General features: G+C 46.3%; 2 protein-coding genes across 4 annotated transcripts; both read left to right on the top strand.

Moving 5' to 3' along the window:
• Positions 1-1,536: 1,536 nt before the first annotated feature.
• On the top strand, positions 1,537-9,951 carry LOC148659771 (zona pellucida sperm-binding protein 4-like). 2 transcript variants are annotated; one of them, XM_088633935.1, is made up of 15 exons: positions 1,537-1,930; positions 2,332-2,451; positions 3,412-3,530; positions 3,648-3,849; positions 4,151-4,269; positions 5,968-6,067; positions 6,138-6,260; positions 6,343-6,515; positions 6,646-6,743; positions 6,824-6,951; positions 7,128-7,308; positions 7,394-7,535; positions 7,630-7,705; positions 7,816-7,904; positions 9,657-9,951. In XM_088633935.1, the coding sequence occupies exons 1-14, from the start codon at positions 1,588-1,590 to the stop codon at positions 7,899-7,901; spliced, it is 2,010 nt and encodes a 669-aa protein (XP_088490061.1). In that variant the 5' UTR covers positions 1,537-1,587; the 3' UTR covers positions 7,902-7,904; positions 9,657-9,951. The 2 variants fall into 2 exon arrangements, with proteins under 2 accessions (XP_088490061.1, XP_088490060.1); XM_088633934.1 differs by lacking the exon at positions 9,657-9,951 and adding an exon at positions 8,071-8,162.
• Positions 9,952-12,305: 2,354 nt separating this feature from the next.
• Positions 12,306-17,598, top strand: LOC148659770 (zona pellucida sperm-binding protein 4-like). 2 transcript variants are annotated; one of them, XM_088633932.1, is made up of 15 exons: positions 12,306-12,723; positions 13,141-13,260; positions 13,995-14,113; positions 14,233-14,434; positions 14,736-14,854; positions 15,409-15,508; positions 15,581-15,703; positions 15,786-15,958; positions 16,089-16,186; positions 16,267-16,394; positions 16,563-16,743; positions 16,831-16,972; positions 17,067-17,142; positions 17,253-17,341; positions 17,408-17,598. In XM_088633932.1, the coding sequence occupies exons 1-14, from the start codon at positions 12,360-12,362 to the stop codon at positions 17,336-17,338; spliced, it is 2,031 nt and encodes a 676-aa protein (XP_088490058.1). In that variant the 5' UTR covers positions 12,306-12,359; the 3' UTR covers positions 17,339-17,341; positions 17,408-17,598. The 2 variants fall into 2 exon arrangements, with proteins under 2 accessions (XP_088490058.1, XP_088490059.1); XM_088633933.1 differs by having other exon boundaries at positions 12,319-12,723; positions 17,510-17,598.
• Positions 17,599-18,251: the final 653 nt, after the last annotated feature.

Raw genomic sequence — 18,251 nt, 5'->3', positions numbered from 1 at the left:
ATGCACCTGTGTAAGTTTAATGACAATAAAGTTGAATTGAATTGAATTGAATTATAAAGAACATTATATTGAACCTGTTAAGTGGCTGCTCAAGCCACTTCACAGTAGCAGCATCCAAAGAGGAGGTAGCAGAATTACAGAAATGTAAAAAGAGGCTTGGAATGCAGCAGGACAATAAAAGGTAGGCACAGAACCCCTCTAAAGAATGTTTTGATTGATCACATGCTGAACACCTGGGCAGGATTCTGGCTGCTGATTTCTGGATATACCCAGATTTGTCCACTGTGGACATAGACACCCTTTTGAGCAGGGTATTGCAGTAATCAATTTTGGAGAAGATGAAAATTGTGACCAACAATTTAGGTGCAGTTAGGGTCAACATCGGACATAATATTACTAAGGTGGAAGAATATTGGTTTTTGCAATACTTTGCAAATGTAGGAGCCTGGATTGAATATGACACCCAGCTGCAGTATCCTCCACAAACAGGTTCACTGCAGTGGCTTTACATAGTTAATGGGAGGAGCCCAGAAGCATGATGTCCTGTTGCACTTAAATGAAGGACATTTTGTACTTAACACCTGCTCTCATACAGAAAAGTGTCTAATAACACGTTGTCCACTCTCTGGTGGTGTTAATCTACAAATATCTACATTATTTCTCTATTATATAATAAAAATATCTATAGACACCAATAAATCAATAAATCAAATATTTTTATCAGTGTCTTGTCCTTAAAAACATTTAATATATGTATATTTGGAAACCATATTGTGCCATTCTTATCTCAATTACTCTTACTCTACTTTCTCTATTTTCCTGCTTATTAGCTTCTTCCCCTGTGCAATATCGATTAACTTCATCTGCACCAAAAACTGCGTTTTTAAAACGTTATGCCTACTCACGCTGAGTCCGTATTAGGAATACAACTACGAAAATTAACTGGTTAAATGTTACCGCTAAGAACACACTTTTCACTTTAAACAAGACACTCACTTGAAATGAACTTGTCATCTACGGTCGCTTTCCATCTTTATGCCTAATATCAGCCCGTGAGGATGTATTGTAATATGGGTGTACTGTATGTGCTTGCGTTGCAGGTCATCAACACAGCGAGATCGTCGAACACATTGAAATGTACCGCGATCTCCATTACAGCAATCATGACGTGAAACTCATTGTGAAATTAAAACGCGTCACTGTGAAATCTGATCAACGGTATTTCATCACGCTTTAATACATATTGTTTTCAAATTGAATTAAAGAGATTAACGGATCCGCTTTGCTGTAACTTTTTTTTATCCTTGTCAAGGTTATATTTTTATTGTCTCAGTTTAGACTGATGATACAAGAACAAGTTGATCACGCAGCGTATTCGGGAAGTCAAGCTATGTCACGTAATTTCACTCTCAACACCGCGTCCGAAACTTCAGCTTGTGAGAATGTTCTGGATTTCCTTACCTGCTCCTGATTGGCCCACAGGACAGCGCGCGTGTCAGTGCCTGTATATAAGCCCCAGCAGCAGGAGAGGTAGTTATTCTTTCTCTAGAAGTGTTTTTGAGTGAAAAGGGGAGAGAATTGGGTGTGATGGATTTCCTATTGCCTGGATTGTTAGCATGGCTCTGTGTTGTAGTGGCCCAAGCCTGGCTCAAGGATCCAGATGCTGTTTTTGGTGAAGAGGAAGGTTATGATAGTTTTGAGCCAAATGTGGGTAGTCCTGTATTCCAGGAGACCCCACCAGATGAAAATGATGGCTATTTTGCTGGAGAGATGAGAGGGGTGCCACATAGGGCAGAGCAGGACTTGATAGAAATGGGCTCTGATGCTGAGGGGGAAGAGCTGGATAAGGACTCGAGTGCTGATGTGCAGAGAGATGTGGCAGCAGTGACAACTGGTCCTTCTGAAGCAGATCCTCCTTCATCTGACCCTGGTAGGGAGTTTCTGCAAGTCTGTGGACTGAATACAAGTGCATGGTAGTAAAGTAGCTCTGCTGTATTTCCTCTAAAAGGAAGTCCGGAATGCATAGGAATGGTCATAACCAGTGGAATATCTCCATGAGTGCTTTGCATATGGCTGCTCCCACTTTTCTTTAAGTGGGTAACAGCAGAAATTCCTTCAGAGTGAAGTGTGTTCTTGTAGCTCTTCACAGGAACAAGTAACTGTTTATTCAAGGCTGAAAAGAGCCTTCACCTGAAGATGGTTCCACAGCTGGAACTGTTTTTCTTCTCTTCAGCATAGAATAAACCTTTACTTGTTCCTCTGCTGATGCAGCTACCAACTTGAAGGTCTTGTACCCAGTAACGCTTCTTGCTGTCCTCTCTTTCCTCCCAGAGTCTCAGGGTGACCCCGAGCAGCAGCAATCCCACAGCCGCCCCCTGCTGTCCTGTGGCAAGAGCAGCATGATGCTCAAGTTCTCTGTGAGGAGGTTCAGCCGAGTCTACCTGCTGAAGGGTGAGGTTCTACCCTGCCTGTACCTGCACTAGCCCTATACGTGGACAGGTTCTCCATCCTCTGTTTTTGAGCTCAAAACCTGTTCATGCGCCATCTGAGCTGTAAAACAAAGGATTGTGCTGCGGTGGTATCCCCAAAAGTAGCAGGACAGCCTCTCCAAACAATTGTCCCTGTACCTCAGTGGGTAGATACACCTCCAGAATATTTTGCTCATCTTTGAACATCGCCCACTTTCATGGGAATGGGTAGGGAAATCTTGTCCCATACAGTGTAATGGGAAAGTTATAAGCTGAGGGCCTCAGTAGGTAAATACGCCTCCAGAACATTCTGCTAGTCTTTGAACATCGCCAGCTGAGGACTAAATACTTCTGTGACTATCCCTCCTAATTCTATGAGGTCTACAGTGCCTCCAAATGTGCTTTTTGCTCTATGGGTTGTATGTCATGCAGTGGGTTACTTGCTCCATAGCTGTAATTATGAATGTAAGATTTCCCACAGGAGATGGGGGAGGGTGTGAAATACAAGTGGAGAATAACCTCAACTTCATGATGGTTTGAGCTGTACCCTCACTAAATGGGTACATCTGTGCATGAGGTGCTTGAAACCAGACCACGTACCAGGGAGATGAGCTCTTCTAGGTTAGACCAATACAAATGCTTATGTTTCTATGACTTTTTTTTGTGAGGACATGAGGAGTGTACCTTTGTGACAATTCTCCAGTTTATGATCTTTGAAATGTAACCATGGGAAAACCTGTGTGCATTCCAGATCAGTACCTTTTGATCAGTTAGATTGAGAGAAGAGCAGGCAAGTGTGGAGGACCAGAATTGGGGGGCATGATGCAGTAGATGTCCCTTGCAAAGGGAAGATCTGTGCTTTCTTGATTTCTGGTGCTGTACAGAGCTGCTGTGAAAGCACTTGCCTGTAAGCCTCTAACACCTCACCTTTGCCTTCTTCCAGGCAAAATGGCTCCTCTCTTGGTCACCATTCTCCCAAAGCACTGTGGGCACAAGGTGTGGACCAGCAGGAGCTGGCTGGTGCTGGTGGCTTCCTACAAAGGGTGTTACATCAGGACCTGGGTAAGGGCAGGCTTTGGGCTTGGACTGGCTGGGAACTTGTGTGAGCAGTAGTGCCTTAGTCAGTCCAAACAGCTCTACATCAGTGCTTTTAACCTGCAACCCTGTTCCCCACCACAGAGGAAGAACCAGCGGCAACACTACTCCCTGACCGTGAGATACTATGACAAACAGCAGAGGAAATGGGTGACTGGCACGGTGTCCTGCCATGTTCCAGTTGTCCCTCCACCCTCGCCTCCCAGAGGCCTGACCATCTCCTGCAGTGAGGTGTGCATGACTGTGACCCTGCCTGCTGGCCCCCTGGAGGAGATCAAGGTTCAGAGTGAGTGACTGGGGAAGGGCTTTTACTGCTGGTCTCTGGTAATGCAGGAGGCTTTTACCTAGCCACTAATGGAACAGGGAGCTTGATGTGGTGTTTTGAGCAGTTCCAGGGTTCTCCAACTGTGCCTTGACATTGTGGATTATAGCATTACCCTGTCCTGATAGCTATTTGGAGATGCACCTTGAAATGATATGGCTGCCTCTATCCAGTGTGCGGTAATCTATTGCTGATTTTGCTTTTTGCACCTGCAATATATAAAATCCTGCCAAAGGAAAATTGGACTCCTGTGTACCCTGTGCAGGTTCTTCTGGCAGCCTGGTGTCTGTGCTGGACACTCCATCCTGTGGATACTCTGTGACTGCAGGGCGGCACCTGAACACCCTGACCATCCTGTACACTGGCTGCCATGTTCGGCTTGTGGTGAGGCTGAGCTTGGGCTTTGTTTCTTGAGTATTAGACATGCCTTCCATTTCCAATTCTACAACATGCCTGAAAGTAAGACCTTGTCTAAACAAATGAGTATTGGTAGGATTGTAAGCCTGTGGTCTACAAGAAGTTGGTTCAGATCAGTGCTAATCTGGCTTGTTAAGTCCCCAAGAGTCAGACTAAATTAGAGGGCAACTAGAAAGTGACTGTTAAGCTAAATATGCACTCATCTTCTTAGATGACTAAATGGTAAGGCTAGTTTTAGTCATACTAGTGAAGTAGCTGAGCTTCTATAGCTGTTAAGCACAAACCTCTGTGTAATCCCCAGGAAGGGCAAATCAATTGCAAGATGAACCCTTTGCTGCACGGATCTTCCTAATCTCTTTTGGTACACATGTATGGAATTTTGTCAAGTTCCCTTATTATAAATTTGAGGCTCCTATCAATACAGAGTTTGCTAATAACTGTAGAATGACTGCTTGAGTTACTTAAACCTATTAAAACTGGGCAGGTAACATCTGCATTCTTCACCTCAGTGGTCCAATCGTTTTTCTGACCAATAACGATCCCTTTTGACACTCCCATAGCTGAAGTGTTAATGACTTTGTGCTCTTAACAGTGACAGGCCTGAGCTTCAGGTGTCACCGCTCTTTAAGCTCATGTTATTAAGAAATGGGGGAATGCCAGCATGTGCTGAAAAAATGTTGGTGCCATGATCCTATTTCTCGCATAGCTTCACACCCAGCCACAAGTATGTTGACCTCTCTTCTAATGGTTATTTCATGCTGTGTGCACTCTACTTCTCCGAGCACTTTGTCCTGGTTCTTCATTTTGAGAAGATGAATAAAAACTGCATTTTGGTGGTGCCATTAGAAAGCTGGAATGCCGAACATGTGGCATGTTAAACCAATATGCTTTGAGCATAGCTTCTGGCACTGATCTCCAGTCAAGACACTTGCTTAGTCTTCTGGTTAACTTGAACACAAGCAACAGTGCATAAAATGGATGTTTTAATACAAGTCTCTGCATGCTGTGACTCAACAAGCACTTCAGTATCTTACAGGAGCCTTTCCTGCTTGGCTTGTCCTATATAAAGTACTGCCAGACTCCAGATTGCTTTCTTCCTGCTGAAAGCATGGAGCACCACGAGCATGGCTTCCTTCCGTGCCTTTTCATTTTGAAAATACGAAGGTGTTCTAGTTCTTAATTACTAGTGTAGATGCCGATCTAGGTATCGATTAAGCAACCATAAGAACTCATGACATGAGGTGTGGAACAGACTGGCTGGAATTGTTTATCTTGCAGCCAGCCTGCTATCTGTCAGACAAGAAGTAAATGTATTGTCGCATGAAGTTCACCATTCACACATTTCAGTAGGAGTTCTAGATGGAATGACCTGTTGGATGAGTCTGGGTTCACTCTGAGATGCAATTTACTCTCGGTCATGCCCATTGAGGACTATTTTTGGGAGTATTTAGTCTTTAAAATAGGATGGGTGGAGGGTGAATCAAGACTGCAGATCATTCACCTTCAGGATGTTGGTTGAAATCTTGGCTGTAAACATGCCTTCTACTGTTCTACAGAACAGCTCTCCTGAAGGTTCCTGGATACTCTCAGATCTGCCAATTGCCAACCCCACTTCCAGAGATTGCCATCGCAACTTCATCCGTCTGATCCTTTATTTTTTTGCAGGACCAGCACTACACTGTGAAGGTGGTGTACCATCCCAGTGATGGCCCAAGAGGGGAGATTGTGGTGTCCTGTCCCTATCGCCCCTACAAACCAAGGGAGGGTGAGTGTATAGGTTGGAGAGCTGGTAATTGGCTCCACAAGTGTTGATGGATCCAATCTGGTCTCTCCAGGATGTCAACTACCCAGGAGCCATCGGGTGGCCTGCGGTCCAGGGAGGATTTCTCCAGCCCACTGTGTGGCCAAGGGATGCTGTGTGGACCCAAAAACATCCTCTTGCTACTATCCACTGGAGGGTAGGGCTCTCCTTACTGATCTAGTCCCAGGCACCTTCCTGACCAGAATAATGAAGATCCTGACATGCTCTTCTCTCCCCAGAGTGCACTGCCGACAAGCACTTTGTCTTTGCTGTCCCTCGGACCATCTCTGTACCCCCTGTGGATCCTGCCAGCCTGGTGATTGCTGGCAACGCATCCTGCACCCCTGTCATCTGTACCTCAGAGTTTGCCATCTTCAAATTCCCTGTCACTGGCTGTGGAACGCATGCTTTTGTGAGTACACTGATCCCTTTAAAATCAGTTCTCCTAATCCTCTATATAGGGGCATAGAACTCCTTTATTAGAAGTAGAAGCGACCTGCTCAAGAGGCAGTTGATGGTTACTGACCTTGCTCTCTGCTCAGGTGGTAGGAGAGACAACCATCTACTTGGCTGAGGTGGAGACACGGGCGAGACGCAATATGCAGAACTATGGAGTCATTACCAGGGACAGCCCCTTCAGGTGAGCAGGGTTTTGATCATGGAGATTTGTGCTGGCCAGCTTATCACATGGAGGAATATGACTTGCCTCCTGCTCTCCAGGCTGCTGGTGGAGTGCCGCTATGCTGAAGGGAACCTGGCCAGCACAGGCTACCTGGTGAAGAGCCCCTACCTGCCTTCTGCTGTCCTGTCCCACGGAGTGTTTGGGGTTCAGCTCAGGATTGCTACAGGTGAGAGGTTGATTATTGAACGGCTCCTCACGAGGGGAGTATTCAATGCGACATGGCTTGAGGGGGTAAGAAATGACTGTTCCAGAGTGGAACATTTCCGACTAGACTGCACTATGCAGTAGCGTTCTGGTCTGGCTGCAGTATACAGCTCTACCCATCCCTTCTCCATCTTCTAGACGAGAGCTACACAAGGTTCTACCCTCAGTACCACCGGCCCCTCCGGCTCCTGCTGGGGAACCCAGTCTACCTGGAGGTGCGACTGCTGAACGCTCCAGACCCCAACCTGGTGCTGCTGGTGCACTACTGCGTTGCCTACCCACGCTCTCGCCAGGCTGTCTGGGTGCTGCTCTATGACGGGTGAGGGGCTCCTGCTTGTGCAGCTCTAACCCTGGGCTGGTCAGTGGGTCGCAGGCAGTGTCCTGATCTTGGTGCCTCTCTCCAGCTGCCCCAACCCTCTGGACTACGGCCACACTTCCACCCTGCACATCCACTCCAAGCTGCCTCTGCCCAAGCACCACCGCCGCTTCCACATCCAGACCTTCCAGTTCCTGGACAGCACCTCCTACTCCTACATCAATGAGGAGGTGAGGCTTTTTGTGGTTGCAGACTCTGTAGTTCCATGTGAAATATCTATGGCAACTTGATCTGCAAGCCCTAATTTTAAAATCCCTCTTCCAGATCTACTTCATGTGCTCCACAGAGCTGTGCCTGCCGTCTGAGCGGCAGTGTGTGGAGGGCTGCTTTGATGGCCGCAGTGAGTCTCTATTTAAGCTCTTCTCCGTGTGTTCCTTCTGTCCATGCACATCTGATGCTTTGCAATAGTATCTTTACCTTGGGAGCCCACTATCTGATCTTCTCTTGCAGAAATCCCAGTGCTGGAGAACCCAGATGCTGACAGGCGCTGTGGCTGGACCCCCTGTCCAGGAAAGAATGAGGGCCGCAGGGACTGAGGGGTAGGTTGGGAGCGGGGGGGTACTAGTTTTGTTAAATTCCTAGGATGCCCCCCCCCCCCCCCCCCCAAGGCTTTGAAGTCCTGCTTCCTTTCTGTAATTTCTCTCCTAGTAGTGTCTCAGTCCTGTGTTTCTCCTGCACTTAAGGGGGCTTCAACCACTTTTTCAGGTTCCTGCCTGCTGCTTCAGGGACCAGCAACCTGTGTCTGAAGAGCTGGTTCTGTTGGAGGAAGTCAGTCCTAATAAAGATGTTGAAAGTGATTCTGTGTCCTGTATGCCTTAACTGGAGGGGGGGTAGTTGGGCTCTTGAGCAAGTAAAATGGGTGCAATTATCCATACTCATGTTGGGTCACCAACCTGTAAGGGTCTAATGGTGTCCTTTCCTGCTGCGTTGTAGTTCCTGCAGGACAGACTCTCGCTATTGGTCATATACTTGTATGACAAGTGTTGTCATACAAATGACAAAGTTCAGGTGTCTGAAGCACAAGTCTTTAGCATTTCATATGCATATGGAAGTCTGGCTTGCTCCCACCAGACAAGAGAGTCCTTTATACCTTAAAACAAACCAGTTACTATGATGCATTCTAAACAAATGATAACATGGCAACACATGCCAATCATATCTAAGTTGCAGACTAGACAACGGTTCTTTTCATGTTCTGGGCCTACAGCCAGCTCACCCCATACATGTCCTTTATCTGACTGAGCAAGGACAGGCCCAATTGTGCCTTTTGGGCACAAAGCCAACTTCAAGCCACTAGACTGCATACAGTAGTTTGCAAAAAAAAAAATGGAAAACTAAAATTATCTCCCTTCCCAGGTGTCTCTTATCTCTTCAATATTGTTCCTTTTCTCCAGCTTCACATCAGCTGAGGTTTTAGACCAATTGCATTAGAGAATGTTTGTGAAGCTCTACCCCATTGAGTGGGTTGTAGGCAGTGCAACCATTTCACATGGTGATGCCTCTCTCCATCCAGATCTCATACCTGCACCTAAATGTGATGGTTCAGCCAGAAGTACTCAAGGGGGCTGGAGCAGTTCTTAAATGCCAAAGGCATTAAAAAAACAAAGCTGCCGTATACACGGGTGCAGTTGGAAGCTTTTCAGGCCTAGTAATAGTACATGTTCAATTCCAAATGGCAAATGAAATACTGCCAGTCTAAAGCTCATTGCTGGTGAGTGACAGATACTCAAAGCCCTACTCTCTAAGAAGATATTAATTGGCTTTTCTACCACAAAATACAGCAGTGATGGCGGCACTTCTGTGTAGTTGGCATTTTCAAATTCATCTAGTGGGAGGGATGATGGTCCTTTTGGTGGCAGTTTCACTTAAGTGCAGGGTGAAATGCCTACATTGAACTTGAGATGAAACCTTTAAAAGTAGCTTCTCAAACCACTTTACAGTAGTAAAAACCCAAACAAAGGAGGAGGCTGAATCACAGAAATGAAAAAAGGGGTTTGCAATAGAGTAGGACAATAAAACAGCAGACAGAACCAGTCCCCTAAAAACCCTTCTAAAGAATGTTTGGATCACTTCCACAAGCCCTGGTCCTGATACTGGCTGCTGAGTTCTGCACATACCCATTTTGTTCCCTGTGAATGTAGGCACCCTGGTGAGCCAAGAGTTGTAGTAATCAATTTCAAAGAGGATGAAAATGGTGACTAACTTGTAGCTACTGTTAGGGGTAAACATAGGGGATAGTCTGATATTTCAGGAGGAAGAAGGATGATTTTACAATATTTGCACATCTACAGTAGGTGCCTGGATCTAATATGAGCGGCAGGTGCAGTGTCCTCCACAGACAGGGATACTGCACTGGCTTCACAGAGTTAATGGGAGGAGCCCAGAAGCAAGACTTCAGCCCTGTTGCGGTTAAAAGGACATTTTTGTACTTAACACTTGCATTCATATAGAAAAGTGTCTAATTATGTATTGTCAGCTCTCTGGTGCTATTATTCTACAAATGTCTAGATTATTATTCTATCGTACAATGATAAAATACCCACAGACACCAGTGAAACAGTCAATAAATCAATATTTACACATGGATATGTTGTGCCATTTTCTAATCTCAATCCTTGCTCAGCTATTTGTATTTTCCTCCTTATTAGCCTCGTCACCTAGTGTATGAAATACTGATGAACCCGACCACTGAAAACGGTTCTTTTAAGCTCCGTGAATTTGCCTAGCCCCCCACGCGCACACATCCCACAGACAGTACAAACGATGAAACCCTCCTCATTGCTTTGTGCTACGTTTGTGCCGTTTAAAGTAGCGCTTGTGCTGATGCCGTTTCCGAGATATACAGTAGTAACCCCGTCTGCCGACTTCAAGCGCTCTGTTACTGGAGCGAGTATTGGAATTCTGCCATTTTGTTTGCCCTGGTAGGGGGCGGTGGTGTTTTTTGCACTTAATTCCAGTATCCTCTGTGCGTTTGAGTGAAGAGGAAAATTACATTTGTCACCAACATCATACCCTAAGTCAGAAGAGTTGCGGATGTGGCCTTAAAAGGCGAATATTAGCAAGCGACTGCAAGTTCTTACAAATTGGCTTTAACTAGCACGTCTTCGTAGCTGTGTCCTTTTTTAAAAAAATTGAAGAAGTGATCGGTTTCTCATTGTGTCCTTTTTAAATGAGTATGCAAATCAAGGGCCGTTTAAAGATTCGTCTTTCAGCTACGTGTTTTTAAAAAAGTTAGGATTAGTAACTTCCTGTATAACAAGACCATTGTTTTCATACATTTCATAGAATCGGCATACTGCACTACTTGGACATAATGTATTGCATACACCCTGGACACATCGCAGCTCCATTTATATTGAGCTCTGTCTGAGTTTATTTTATTCCATTTCTATTGCACTATTATCTATTATTATATAACCTTATTTTGTCACTTTAATTTTGTGATTTCGAGCTCGCAGAAAAAAAAAAACATTTCATTGCCCGCAGCTACTGCTGCACGGTGTATTGTTGTGGATTTGATTAATAAACTCTGATTACGCAAAAAGAAAAAATCTTAAATGTGAAAAGAATCAGGACTTTTTAAAGGGGGCACTATGCACCAACTTAAGCCAGGGAGTTCAGATTTTGAATGCAAAACAATCTGGAATCTGGAAAGTATTTTTATTTTCAGATAAAAATACCGAACACAGACTGTATCTAAATGATGTTTAAAAGTACCAACACACGCGGTACTTTTAATTACTTGATGTGATTAAATCAACGGGGTTGCTTTTCGTGCAATTTGAGTTCGGTGGGGTGGATGTTTTGCGCCTCCTTTTTCGTAGTATGACGCAAATACAGAAAGATCACGACCATCGGATCTTTTAATTGTGATCTTTGATAAGTTGAGCCCAGTGGCAGAGAGCTGAAATGATTTCTAAAAGATTGTCTGCATCTCCACGAAGACCTGTCTGAAAGCTTCATTTGTCGAGAACTTTATAGTGATCGTTACACACGCTAGTGAAACTTGAACAATATGGTTACAGTTGTGACTATAGATTACAATTGCAATTCCCGAGAAGAAGCTTTCACCGAAACAAATTGCACCCGTTGGTTTCATCACATCAAGTAGTTAAAAGTAGCGAGTGTGTTGGTACCTTTAAACTGGCTTGTACGCAGTCACGTGATTACCCGAAACCACTAGGCGCTACAGTGTATCTCGGAAACAACAACAGAAAAACGCTACTTTCAACGACACAAACGTAGCACTAACGAATGAGATGTATTTCATCGTTGGTGCTGTCTGTAGGGGGGGTCAATCTCAAGGAGATGCGTTTTTAAAAAGTTATGCCGACTCACACTCTGTCCGTATTAGGAACACAACTGAACGGAAATGAACTGGTTAAATGTTCCCGTTATGAACACACTTCTCACCTTGAACAAGACTCTCCTGTAATCAACTTGTTGTCACCTGCCTTCGCTTTCAACCTTCATGTCTAATATCGGCTCGTGAGAATGTATTGTCATACGGAGGTGTTTGCTGGCGTTTCAATTTGCTCAGGTCATCAACACAGCGGGATCTTCGAACACAGTGAAAGTTACCGCGATCTGCATCACAGCTATAATATTAATATTAGGAAGAATCATTGTGAAATTCAAACACATCACAGTGCCATTGGATCAACGGCATTTCATCGCGATTTTATACGTTTGTTTACAAGATGTATTAATGAGATTTACTGTTCCTCATTGCTGTAAATCTTTAAATTTCTCAAGGTTATATTTTTATTGTTTAAGTTTAGACTGATGACGCCAGAAGACGGGCAGTCAAGCTGTGTCACGTGATTTCACTCTCAACACCGCGTCCGAAACCTCAGCGCGTGAGAATGTTCTGGACTTCCTTACCTGCTCCTGATTGGCCCACAGCACAGCGCGCGCCTCACTGTGCGTGTGTATAAACCCCAGCGGCAGGAGAGGTAGTTATTCCTGCTCTTGAAGTGTTTTTGTATGAAAAAATGGGGAGAGGAGTGGGTGTGATGGATTTGCTTTTTCCTGGATTGTTAGCATGGCTCTGTGTTGCAGTGGCCCAAGCCCAGCTTGAGGGTCATGATGCTGTTTTTGGTGAAGAGGAAGGTTATGATGGCTTTGAGCCAAATGTGGGTAGTCCTGTATTCCGGGAGACCCCACCAGATGGATATGATGGTTATTCTGCTGGAGAGGTGAGAGGGGTACTAAATGGGGACGAGCAGGACTTGATGGAAATGGGCTCTGATGCGGAGGGGGAAAAGCTGGATAAGGACTCGAGTGCTGATGTGCAGAGAGATGTGGCAGCAGTGACAACTGGTCCCTCTGAAGCAGATCCTCCTTCATCTGACCCTGGTAGGGAGTTTCTTCAAATCTGTGGACTGAATACAACTGCGTGGTAGTCAACTAGTTCTGCTGTATTTTCTCTCAAAGGAAGGCTGGATGCATCGTTATGACCAGTGGAATATCTACATGACTGCTTTGCTCCTATTTCCTTTTGAGTAGGTTACAGCAGAAATTCCTTGTGAAGGGATTTTAGTAATCTATAGTGAAATGTGTTCTTGTAGCTCTTCACAGAATCAAGTAAAGACTTATTCCATGCTGAGAGTAGAGAACACTGTTTTGGCTGTGGAGCCTTCACCTGAAGAAGGCTCCAAAGCTGGAACTGTTTTTCTTCTCTTTTCAGCATGGAATAAACCTTTGCTGATACAGCTACCAACTTGAAGGTCTTGTACCCAGTAACACTTCTTGCTGTCCTCTCTTCCCTCCCAGAGTCTCAGGGTGACCCCGTGCAGCAGCAATCCCACAGCCGCCCCCTGCTGTCCTGTGGCAAGAGCAGCATGATGCTCAAGTTCTCTGTGAGGAGGTTCAGCCGAGTCTACCTGCTGAAGGGTGAGGTTCTACCCTGCCTGTACCTGCACTAGCCCTATACGTGGACAGGGTCTCCATCCTCTGTTTTTGAGCTCAAAACCTGTTCATGCGCCATTTGAGCTGTAAAACAAAGGATTGTGCTGCAGTGGTATCCCCAAAAATAGCTGGACAGCCTCTCTAAACAATTGTCCCTGTACCTCAATGGGTAGATACACCCCCAGAACATTCTGCTCGTCTTTGAACATCATATCATTTCATGGGAATGGATATGGGGATCTTGTTCCATACAATGTATGGGGTAAATACTTCTGTGACGATCTCTTAATTCTATTAAGTCGACAGTGCCTCCAAATGAATGTGCTTTTTTTGCTCAATGGATTGTATCTCCCTAAATGGGTATGTCTGTGCACAAGATGCTTGAAACCACATTTACCGGGGGGATGTGCTCTGCTAGGTAAGAATGCTAATGCTTGTATCTGATTCTTCTTTTTTTATGAAGATGCAGGGTGTGTACCATTGTGCTAAGCCTCCAGTTTCTATTGTAACCAAAGAGAACCTGCATGCATTCCAGTTCAGTACCCTTTGAATTAAATTGAGAGAAGAGCAGGCAAGTGTGGAGGACCAGAATTAGGGGCATGATGCAGTGGATGTCCCTAGAAAGTGGGGGGAATCTGTGTTCTTGCTTTGTGGTGCTGTACAGAGCTGCTGTGAAAGGCCAGTTATGTGTAAGCCTCTAACGCTCCACCTTCTCCCAGGCAAAATGGCTCCTCTCTCGGTCACCAGTCTCCCAAAGCACTGTGGGCACAAGGTGTGGACCACCAGGAGCTGGCTGGTGCTGGTGGCTTCCTACAAAGGGTGTTACATCAGGACCTGGGTAAGGGCAAGTTCTGGGTTTGGACACCCTGGGAGCTTGTGCAAGAGCAATAGTGCCCTAGTTGCTCCAAACAGCTCTACATCAGTGCTTTTAACCTGCAACCCTGTTCCCCACCACAGAGGAAGAACCAGCGGCAACACTACTCCCTGACGGTGAGATACTATGACAAACAGCAGAGGAAATGGGTGACTGGCACGGTGTCCTGCCATGTTCCAGTTGTCCCTCCACCCCCACCTCCCAGAGGCCTGACCATCTCCTGCAGTGAGGTGTGCATGACTGTGACCCTGCCTGCTGGCCCCCTGGAGGAGATCAAGGTTCAGAGTGAGTGACTGGGGAAGGGCTTTTACTGCTGGTCCCTGGTAATGCAGGAGGCTTTTACCTAGCCACTAATGGAACAGGGAGCTTGATGTGGTGTTTTGAGCCGTTCCAGGGTTCTCCAACTGTGCCTTGACATTGTGGATTATAGCATTACCCTGTCCTGATAGCTATTTGGAGATGCACCTTGAAATGATATGGCTGCCTCTATCCAGTGTGCGGTAATCTATTGCTGATTTTGCTTTTTGCACCTGCAATATATAAAATCCTGCCAAAGGAAAATTGGACTCCTGTGTACCCTGTGCAGGTTCTTCTGGCAGCCTGGTGTCTGTGCTGGACACTCCATCCTGTGGATACTCTGTGACTGCAGGGCGGCACCTGAACACCCTGACCATCCTGTATACTGGCTGCCATGTCCGGCTTGTGGTGAGGCTGAGCTTGGGCTTTGTATTTCCTGAGTATTATATAGGCTTCTCATCTTGTTAAAAACCAGCTACTCTAATTACTAATTACTACAGTGTATACACCTATCTACTGTAGGTACCAATCAATTAAGAATTTGTAACCTGAAGTGTGGAACAGACTAGCTGGAAGTGCATACACTTACAGCGAGCTTGCATCTGTCAGACCTGAAGTAAATGTGTGAACGTTTAACTTCATAGGACTATTTATTTCACTAGGAGTTTTAGATGGAATGAATCCACACCTTTAGACAGGTCATTCCAAGATGCAATTTACTCTTGGTTATGCTTATTGTGGAATATTTGAGATTTTATAAAATAGGATGTGGGGTCGGGGGGGTAAATTAACACTGTGGATCACTCACCTTCAGGATGTGGGTTGAAAACCTGGCTGTAAACATACCTTCCACTGCTCTACAGAATAGCCCTTCTGGTAGTTCCTGGGTACTTTCAGATCTGGAAATGGGGTTGGCCATCTGCACACAACTGCATATGTCTTATTCTCTCTTTCCCTTGCAGGATCTTCACTACACTGTGAAGGTGGTGTACATTCCCAATGGTGGCCCAAGAAGTGAGGTGGTGGTGTCCTGCCCTTATCATCCCTACAAACCAAGGGAGGGTGAGTGAATAGGTTGGAGAGTTGGTAACTGGATCCATAGCTATGCTGATGGATCCAATTTGGTCTTCCCAGGATGTCAACTACCCAAGAGCCATCGGGTGCCCTGTGGTCCAGGGAGGATTTCTCCAGCCCACTGCGTGGCCAAGGGATGCTGTGTGGACCCAGAAACATCCTCTTGCTACTATCCACTGGAGGGTAGGGCTCTCCTTACTGACCCAGTCCCAGGCACCTTCCTGACCAGAATAATGAAGATCCTGACATATTCCTCTCTCCCCAGAGTGCACTGCTGACAAGCACTTTGTCTTTGCTGTCCCTCGGACCATCTCTGTACCCCCTGTGGATCCTGCCAGCCTGGTGATTGCTGGCAACGCATCCTGCACCCCTGTCATCTGTACCTCAGAGTTTGCCATCTTCAAATTCCCTGTCACTGGCTGTGGGACCCATGCTTTTGTGAGTACACTGATCCCATTAAAATTGGTTCTCCCAATTGTCTGTATAGGGGAATAGAATTCTTTTATTGGAAGTAAGAGGGACCTGCTCAAGAGGCAGTTGATGGTTACTGACCTTGCTCTCTGCTCAGGTGGTAGGAGAGACCACCATCTACTTGGCTGAGGTGGAGACACGGGCAAGACGCAATATGCAGAGCTATGGAGTCATTACCAGGGACAGCCCCTTCAGGTGAGCAGGGTTTTGATCGAGATCTATTGTGCTGGCCAGCTTACCACATGGAGGAATATGGCTTGCCTCCTGCTCTGCAGGCTGTTGGTGGAGTGCCGCTATGCTGAGGGGAACCTGGCCAGCACAGGCTACCTGGTGAAGAGCCCCTACCTGCCCTCTGCTGTCCTGTCCCACGGAGTGTTTGGGGTGCAGCTCCGGATTGCTACAGGTGAGAGCAGTTAATAATCAAATGGCTCCTCTCAAGAGGGGAGTGTACAATGCAACATGGCTTGAGGGGTAAGAGAAATGACTGGCTATGCTAGCCTCCACAATGCCATGGCTTTATGATCCGGCCACAGCATACAGCTCCACCCATCCCTTCTCCATCTTCCTCTAGACGAGAGCTACTCCAGGTTCTTCCCTCAGTACCACCGGCCTCTCCGGCTCCTGCTGGGGAACCCAGTCTACCTGGAGGTGCGACTGCTGAACGCTCCAGACCCCAACCTGGTGCTGCTGGTACACTACTGCGTTGCCTACCCCCGCTCTGGCCAGGCTGTCTGGGTGCTGCTCTATGATGGGTGAGGGGCTCCTGCTTGTGCAGCTCTAACCCTGGGCTGGTCAGTAGGTTGCAGGCAGAGTCCTCATCTTGGTGCCTCTCTCTCCAGCTGCCCCAACCCTCTGGACTACGGCCACACGTCCACCCTGCACATCCACTCCAAGCTGCCTCTGCCCAAGCACCACCGCCGCTTCCACATCCAGACCTTCCAGTTCCTGGACAGCACCTCCTACTCCTACATCAATGAGGAGGTGAGGCTTTTTGTGGTTGCAGACTCTGTAGTTCCATGTGAAATATCTATGGCAACTTGATCTGCAAGCCCTAATTTTAAAATCCCTCTTCCAGATCTACTTCATGTGCTCCACAGAGCTGTGCCTACCGTCTGAGCGGCAGTGTGTGGAGGGCTGCTTTGATGGCCGCAGTGAGTCTCTATTTAAGGTCTTCTCCGTGTGTTCCTTCTGTCCATGCACATCGGATGCTTTGCAATAGTATCTTTACCTCGGGAGCCCACTATCTGATCTTCTCTTGCAGAAATCCCAGTGCTGGAGAACCCAGATGCTGACAGGCGCTGTGTCAGGACCCCCTGTCCAGGAAAGGATGAGGGCCCTAAGGACTGAGGGGTAGGTGTGGGGTACCAGTGTTGCTAAATTCCTATGGGACCCCTTTGCATGGAGGCTTTTTTTCAGGGCATCCAAGGCCTGATTCCTTTGTTGTTTTTCTCCCATTGTATGTATCTCCAGAAAATCCTGTTTTTCCTGCCCATAATGGGGCTTCAACCACTTTTTCAGGTTCTTGCCTGCTGCTTCAGGGACCAGCAACCTGTGTCTGAAGAGCTGGTTCTGTTGGAAGTTGGTCCTAATAAAGGTGTTGAAAGTGATTCTGAGTACTGTGTGCTTTAACTGGAGAGGGGGGGGGGGTTATTTGGGCTCTTGGACAAGTAAAATGGGTGTAATTATCCATGGTCATGTTACCAACCTGTAAGGGTCTAATGGTGTCCTTTGCCACTGAATTGTAGTTCCTGCGGGACTGGGTCTCGCTGTTGGTCAACAGATTACTGCCACCTCTGGCAGTCTGCTTCCATCATGAAGTGTCAACCTGACTTGGATGTTCTGGAAGGGGTTATAATTCACTTGAGTAATAGGCTTTGCTATTTTTTTTGGTATATACTGTATGCAGTGTTACTTTCTCAGGTTTCACATCAGCTGAGGTTTGAGACCAATTGCATTAGAGAATGTTTGTGGAGCTCTACTCCATTGAGTGGGTTGTAGGCAGTGCAACCATTTCACATGGCCATGCCTAAATGTGATGGTTTGGCCAGAAGTATTCAAGGGTCCTGGAGCAGTTCTTGTACCTAGGGCATTTAAAATATGCTGCTGTAGAGATGGGTGCAGTTGTGCTATTAGTAGGCATGAGAAGCTTCCATGTTCAGAAGTTTCATTGCCATTTGGAATTGGTCTAGTTAAAGACACTCTTGGGTGAGTGAGATATTCAAAGCCCTACTGTCTAAGAATGTTAATGGGCTTTGCTACC

This window comes from Lepisosteus platostomus, chromosome 6, assembly GCF_059453375.1.
Source record: "Lepisosteus platostomus isolate fLepPlt1 chromosome 6, fLepPlt1.hap1, whole genome shotgun sequence".
Lineage (NCBI taxonomy): Eukaryota > Metazoa > Chordata > Actinopteri > Semionotiformes > Lepisosteidae > Lepisosteus > Lepisosteus platostomus.
This window is presented reverse-complemented; position numbering and strand designations above follow the sequence as displayed.

What these genes read in the sequence shown, in the direction of transcription:
- LOC148659771 (XM_088633935.1), top strand. Translation starts at nt 1,588, where the DNA reads ATGGATTTCCTATTGCCTGGATTGTTAGCATGGCTCTGTGTTGTAGTG. An exon ending in TGGGTGCTGCTCTATGACGG is followed by an intron (nt 7,309 to 7,393) that starts GTGAGGGGCTCC and finishes GCCTCTCTCCAG; the next exon opens with CTGCCCCAACCCTCTGGACT. An exon ending in ACTCCTACATCAATGAGGAG is followed by an intron (nt 7,536 to 7,629) that starts GTGAGGCTTTTT and finishes TCCCTCTTCCAG; the next exon opens with ATCTACTTCATGTGCTCCAC.
- LOC148659770 (XM_088633932.1), top strand. Translation starts at nt 12,360, where the DNA reads ATGGGGAGAGGAGTGGGTGTGATGGATTTGCTTTTTCCTGGATTGTTA. An exon ending in GCTGCCATGTCCGGCTTGTG is followed by an intron (nt 14,855 to 15,408) that starts GTGAGGCTGAGC and finishes TTTCCCTTGCAG; the next exon opens with GATCTTCACTACACTGTGAA. An exon ending in TGGGTGCTGCTCTATGATGG is followed by an intron (nt 16,744 to 16,830) that starts GTGAGGGGCTCC and finishes CTCTCTCTCCAG; the next exon opens with CTGCCCCAACCCTCTGGACT.